At 38.2% G+C, this 7,500-nt stretch overlaps 1 protein-coding gene across 1 annotated transcript in view; it reads right to left on the bottom strand.

Moving 5' to 3' along the window:
* LOC113800599 (bestrophin-4-like) overlaps positions 1–7,500 on the bottom strand; it is a gene marked incomplete at its 3' end in the record, with an annotated part of 43,236 nt that overhangs the window by 373 nt on the left and 35,363 nt on the right. Inside the window, 4 exon segments of the mRNA XM_070137259.1 lie at positions 266–399; positions 3,866–4,037; positions 5,067–5,294; positions 7,042–7,275. Of these exon segments, the coding sequence (XP_069993360.1) occupies positions 266–399; positions 3,866–4,037; positions 5,067–5,294; positions 7,042–7,275 (768 nt within the window).

Here is a 7,500-nt window from a genome sequence, read left to right as displayed (position 1 = left end):
TGTGCCGTATGTGCGTGTGCTTGTGTGTGTGCCGTATGTGCGTGTGCTTGTGTGTGTGCCGTATGTGCGTGTGCTTGTGCGAGTGTGTGTGTGTAGCGTACGTGTATATGCAACTGTATGCACATACAATATTCTATCATACATTCATGCCCGGGTATATGACAATACACTACTATACAAGGCTGATACACTCGACAATCTTCATAAAATTTCAACCAATATGCCAAAAAAATTCGCCAAAACCGACAGCACCTCAACCACTCACCTCGCCAACCAAGGTGATCTTCCTCGTGGGCGAAGCGGAACCTTGCAGGGTCATCTGGGTCGAGGACGACATCCTTGACGAAGACCTCAGCTGGCTTGGTCGTCTCTTCATCTGACGAATTGACACCGTGCTTCCTATAATCACAGAGATACTGTTATTGTTACCGTGACTTCAGACAAGTGACGTCACGAGTGGATTATGATATGGTTTATTTATGACGTCGAGATGGTCTCTTATATCTTTTCTTTTTCTTGTTTTTTGTTACATCTTGTCGTAAATATGGCACATCGCATTTTCTTTATCCACTCAAATACCACGATAGGCTTGGAAACGTGCTCTTTTTTGCATGATTCTGCAATTCGTGTACTTCGAATAATTATTCGTTTGCAACAATTCTGCAAACTTTACCAATATTCTCTATTCACAACGGCAATATTCAAATTTACCAATATTCAAATTTACCAGTAGCGTTATCTCGTATATTTGTCCTCATATTCGTTTGCATAATAGTCAGCATAGCCATTCAGGCAATATATTTCCTTTTGATAAGTAACCACCAAAATAATTTTATAATAGAAAAAAAAAACTGCAAATGTTTTGCATGATGATTTTGTTTGTAAAAAAAATTGGGAAAGTTAAAAGTTTTATCGTAATGTTCCTTTTATTTGTTTGTTTGGCCCGTTTCGTTTCCTCTCCGTTATTTTCCTTGTTTGTTCTTGCCTGTTGTGTCACTCATTCTTTTCGTAATTGGTGGTTCTTGTACTGAACCGTTTTAACCAATTTATTTCAATCTTTTAACCAATTTATTTCAACCTTGCGTGTAAAAGATTATCAGTTTTATCTATATCCATTTCCTCTTATCTTTACCTTGTCCATTTTACATCATTTTCACATTTTTTTCGAACCTGTTGGATATTATCCTGAAGTGTACTACCCTCTTTCCTGTTACGATAAGTACCATATCCACATACCCAGCCATACCCTGTTGGATGAGTGTTATTCTCGTTTTGTTTCGTTTTGTTTCGTTCTCACATAGTACTGATCTGCTTCTTGGTCTACCAGGCGGGTGTCAAAGAGAGCAATACGCATAAAAATGATTAATAAATGATAGATAAATAGATAATAGTTAGGATAACGCTTTTACCCTAACTAGCACAGGATTTAACAACATAACTGTTGCATGTCGTAGTTTGGGATTTTTTGTTGTTGTTGCAGTTTGTATTTGTATCTCTTTCTATGTTTTTTGGCTTATTTTTGTTGTCTGTTTGTTTGTGTGTGTGTGTGATAACCATCCTTTGTTCTGTCTTTGTCTGAAGGTATTTTTGCCGTCAGTCTGTTTGTTGTTTGTTTTGATTAATGATCGTTTATCAGTCTAGAGAATGAATGAATAATGAATATCGTTTTGAGTTACACTTTCATTTCGTGGAGCAAAAGAAATACTCATATTAAATGTAAAAAAAATACAATAAATATTAATTAAGGTAATTTTACGCTTGGTAATTAGGGCCTTGATAGATATCATTTAATTACAATAGGATCTAAGTAAACACCATTTTGGTATAATATTTCAATTGAATGTAATGAACCGTTTTACAGGTGGATGGACATCAGAGACAAATTAGAAATACCTCAAACCAATCACACTAGAAATGAATAATTGATTCACATTAACATTTGAAATTAGCATACATATACACTGAAAAGGGGGCATTCATCATATGACAGTGGAATACATATGTTGCATTGCCAAAAGGATTTTCTAATAAGATCTTTCAGATTCTCTTTAATGCTGTAGATCTTTTGCATATCCTAAATAACATTCTACACGTATTAAGGTTTTGATTATTCATATATGTGGCACAACTACGAAGGACATCGAGTGGTCAAGATCATTACCCAAAGGAGAAATACCTTTAACAGGAGAAAACGATAATGGTATGTTAACGGTAAGAGAGGTACTACAGGAAGGAGGCGCTGACGGCAATGTTTCGGGAGTAAGGCCATGATATTTCCAAGAACAGGTGGTCAGCGGAGGAAGAACAGGTGGCGAAGGTACGGGAGTGGCCACCTGTGTAGCCGCTGATCCAGTATCCTGCAGTGGGTCGTCCACTTGAAGCCCACCGGAAATGGAAGGACCTAACTGCAGCCTCCGGAGCGGACGGCATCGCCCACGGGAGCAGCCGGCAGCCCAGGGGTCGCTCGCGGAACGGCAGGAAGAGCTAGATTCGCCTGAGGAGCAATTGCCTGAGGTGGAGGCGCTCGCGAAACGATCGGAAGCGGAACGTTTACTAAAGGTACTGGAACGTTTACCAAAAATTGTAACGGCCGTCAGCAACGTGTTGTGTTTTTGTGAAACGTTTGCTTGCAAGTGAGACAAAGGAAGTACTGCTTACGTCGGCGAGAGAGACAGCCGACGTCGATCGTGCGGTGAGGGAGGTGGGCGGCATGACGAAGAAGTCTTGAGGGGCGCAGTCAGTCGGAAAAGACCGAGGGCAGGATCCCTACCGACGAAGGAGCGCGAGGGCGAGAGGGAAGCCCCAGAAGCCACTTCGTCAGCAGCCGCGACGCATCTCCAGGAGTGATCTGAACGTGCGAAGGTCCAACAGCCTAACAAAGGTCCCAGGCATGTCTCGCAGCTGTGCATTTTTTTGCATGAGAAATAATCTTCATCCCACGAAGGATAAATTTGAAGATGATGGCGGATTATGTCACGTCTGCGAGATCACCTTTACACCCTTTGCACCAGGCGACAAGTGAACGTGGAACGACAGGTAAACCAACGACATAGCTCCATCCTACCGTGTTTGCAAACGTGTTGAACTAGTATAACATCATGCATCTGTGAGTAACGGGGGTGTCCGTCCCCTCCTTCACATCCCATCGCCCTCCTGCAGTCCGAATTTCTGCGGCCAGGAAATACACACATTTTTGGGAATGTGAGGTGACTGCAAGGTCATACTCATGTCTTTGGCTCTTCTTCTTTTACCGACCTTTTAGGCCTGACAACGGATCTTTTTCCCTTGCGTGCCCACAGACCTGTAACAAAATACTGAACTACATATACTAAAAAAAGCGGATGCGGACATTAAAAAAAAGGGTAATGATGGTTTTAAAAACATGAGAAAAATGGAAGAAACTGTTTTAGTAAGAGTTAGATATCAAAGCGGATGATTTAGTTGATAGAAATGTCGATGGTCAAAGGCATCTTGAGCATAAAACAAAGAAAAAGAAAAGCAAATAGACAAAAAATAAAGACTTTTAGCAGGAGATGAATATAACACGATGATTTTATTGGTTCAAAAGTAAATTATAGTATATAGGAAGAAACGCATAGTAAAAAAAACAATTGCAGTATATATAAAAAAGAAAAATATAAGATGAAAAATTATATCAAAAGAATCTAGTAAGCAAATTTAAAACAAAATATGAAAAGGGAAAAAACAATATTATAAAACAATAGATAAAGAAAGAATGTAGTTCAAGCATCAAGAAAAAAGCCTTATAAAAAAATCTAGTATGAAAAAGTAAAACAAAATATAAAACGGGAAAAACAACATAAAAAAAAATCAACAAACAAAGAATGTAGTATGAACGACTTACCAAATCCTTTAGTGCTTCTTCTCCTCGTGTTTTCTTGACTCCCGGACCGCACACGCTGCAGAAGCATAGACAGCATGGAAGGTTTCCTCGAGGACAAGCCGGAACCCACACGAGACCTGATGGACTTGGCACTTGAGGCTTTCTTCTCAGGGGACTCGCCCTTCTCTTCGTCCTGTTGGTGGAATGGTCAGGTTTAGATAGCTAGGCGTGTTGATTTTTTCTTTTTTTCTCTCTTTCTTTCTTTCTTTCTTTCTTTCTTTCTTTCTTTCGTTCTTTCGTTCTTTCGTTCTTTCGTTCTTTCGTTCTTTCGTTCTTTCTTTCTTTCTTTCTTTCTTTCTTTCTTTCTTTCTTTCTTTCTCTCTCTCTCTCTCTCTCTCTCTCTCTCTCTCTCTCTCTCTCTCTCTCTCTCTCTCTCTCTCTCTCTCTCTCTCTCTCTCTCTCTCTCTCTCTCTCTCTCTCTCTCTCTCTCTCTCTCTCTCTCTCTCTCTCTCTCTCTCTCTCTCTCTCTCTTTTGCTCGAGGGAATAAAATAGTGTTTTTATATAACTATTCGAGGGAATAAAATAGTGGGATTTTAAAATTAATTTATGGGTGAATAGGATAGGTTAGTCTCTTTTCATTACAGTTTAAATAGAATAGTGGATGTTTTGTATCACTCTTTGAAAGAATAAAAAAGTGGATTTGATTTTATTAATGTTTGGGTGAATAGGATAGTTTTGCCTTTTTTTATTAGTTTGACTAAATTAAAAGCTGAGTGTTTTTGTAGCACTCTTTGAGGGAATAAAATAGTGGATTTTATCATTAATGTTTGGGTGAATAGAATAGTTTTGTCTTTTTTAATTGCCCCTCCTCCTCCTCCACCTCCCCCTCATTCACTCCTCCACCCCCTCCTTCTTCCTCACCTCCTACCTCCTACCTCCTCCTTCTCCTTCTCCCTCCTCCTCCCCCTCACCACCTCCTCATTCTCACCCCCTCACCTCCTCCTCCCTCGTCCTCCTCTTCCACCTCCTCTTCCACCTCTTCCCTCCTCCCTCCTCCACCCCCTCCCCCTCACCTCCTCCTCTCCCTCACCTCCTCCTCTCCACCCCCATCCTCCTCTTCCCCCTCCTTCTCATCCCCATCCCCCTCACCTCCTCCCCATCCTCCTCCTCCTCCTCCTCCCCCTCACCTCTTCCTCCCCCTCCAACCCACCCCTCACTCACCGGCAAACTAGCCTCGTCCTCGCCATCCTCCTCCTCGACCAGCGGCAAGAAATCCTGCTCCTCGTCGGGCACTTGTATGTGGTACGTGGATCCCTGCGGCGCCACCTTCCGGAATTGTTCAGCGGCGACGGTGTAGGGCAGCTCTTGGGGGAAGATTTCGTCCCAGTACATGTCCTGGATGAGGTCGGGGTGCTCGCTGTGCATCTCGTCCACGATGAGGTACGATACCTAGAAAAAATATATATATTTTAGTATTTTTAGATTCGGTTCGTCCATTATGAGGTACGATACCTGGAAAAAAAAAATATTTTAGTTTATTTTTAGGTGCAGTTCGTCCATTATGAGGTACGATACCTGGAAATAAAAATTATTTTTGTTTATTTTTAGGTACAGTTCGTCCATGATGAGGTGCAATATCAGGAATTCTTTTTATTTTAGTTTAGGACTTTTTTTTCTTTTTTTTAGTTTATTTTTAGGTGCAGTTCGTCCATTATGAGGTATGATACCTGGAAGGGTTTTTTTAAGAAATTATTTTATTTTAGTCTATGTTTAGGTGCATTTCGTCCATTATGAGGTGCGATACCTGAAAGGGTTTTTTTAAGAAATTATTTTATTTTAGTTTATGTTTTGGTGCATTTCGTCCACTATGATTTTTTTTAAGAAATGGTTTTATTTTAGTTTATTTTAGGTGCATTTCGTCCACGATGAGGTACGATATATAATTTTTTAAAAGAAATTATTGTTCTTTTTTCTTATTCTAGTTTAGTTTTTAGGTCTAAGTAGTGAACTTTTATGAAATTTTCATATATTTTAGTTCATTTTTAGGTGCATTTCGTCCACTATGATTTACGATACCTGGAACATTATTTGTAATGAAATTATTTTGTTATTATATCTTATTTGTTATTTGTTATATCTTATTTTGTTATCATAACTTTTTTTAAGAAATAATTTTATTATTGGATCTTATTTTATTTATTTTTAGGTCTAGGTAATTATTAATTTTAATAAGGGGAAGATTCCATCCCAGTACATGTATTAGATGATCTTATTCCAGTACAAGTCTTGAAGTCTGGATGCTCAGGATTTAAGTTTTTTTTAAGTTATTTATATCAAATTATTAGTTTTTTAAATATTACTTGATATCTATTATATGAAATCAATGCGGATGTTCAATAACTGCTGTTTTTTTTTTCCTTCTTTCTTTAATTACATTCAGCCTTCAATAAATAACACGATCAGAACATCATTTGCTTTACAATTTTGTTGAAAGCGGATTGCAATAATGAAAATATTATAGAAAATGAATCAATTCAGATACAAGTCATATCAAATAAATTATAATTATAATCCGTAAAAGATCAAATATAAGCCAAGGAAATCATATCCAATAAACACAGAAAATGATCAAGAGATAAATAGATAGATAAAGAAATAAATGCATAAATAAATAAACACATAGATGAATAATTATATAAATAAACAAATAAATAAATTAACAAGTAAATAGATAAATAAACAAACAAATAGATAAATGAATAAACAAATAAATAGATAAATAAACACAAAGATAAATAGATAAATAAATGAACAAATAGATAAATAAATAAACAAATAGATGAATAAATAAACAAATAGATAGATAAACAAACAATAGATAAATAAAGAAACAAATAGATAAATAAACAAACAAATAGATAAATAAATGAACAAATAGATAAATAAATGTACAAATTGATGAATAAATAAACACAAAGATAAATAAACAAACAAATAGATAAATAAATACAAAAATAAACAAATAGATAAAAATAAACAAATAAATAAATAAAAACAAATAAATAAACAAAGAAATAAACAAACACGCTACCCAATCACTCAATTACCTAATCAACCAACCAAAATACAAAACAAACAGACATCCAAACAGACAAAAAACCAAACCCAACCAAACCCAAAAAAAAAACACCCTTACCTGCAGATTCCTATCCACCAGCCAATTGATTTCAAAATCGTCATCATCTTCACCAAAGGGATTCACCAGCGTCTCGGCGACCTTCAACCAGCCCATGTAGAAGAAGAACTGCAGGTAGGTGAAGACGGGCACGTAGAAGTCGATGTCGTGGTCTGGGATCTGCAGCTTCGGGTCCAGGAACTGCCTGCCCATGACCGTGCCCAGGCAGAAGGAGTAGACCGCTAAGGTGACGACCTGTTGAGGTGAGGAGGAGGGGATGAGAAAAAAGAGGGGGTGTTGGTTGGAGAGTTTTGGGGTAGGGGTGAGAGAAATAAGAGGGGGTGTTGGTTGGAGAGTTTTGGGGGAGGGGTGAGAGAAATAAGAGGGGGTGTTGGTTGGAGAGTTTTGGTTTGTTTTGGGGGGGGGTTGGGGAGGGTGTTGGTGAGGAGGGGGATGGAGGGAGGAGGGAGAAGGGAGGGA

Source organism: Penaeus vannamei, chromosome 23 (genome assembly GCF_042767895.1).
Source record: "Penaeus vannamei isolate JL-2024 chromosome 23, ASM4276789v1, whole genome shotgun sequence".
In the NCBI taxonomy this organism is placed as follows: domain Eukaryota; kingdom Metazoa; phylum Arthropoda; class Malacostraca; order Decapoda; family Penaeidae; genus Penaeus; species Penaeus vannamei.
This window is presented reverse-complemented; position numbering and strand designations above follow the sequence as displayed.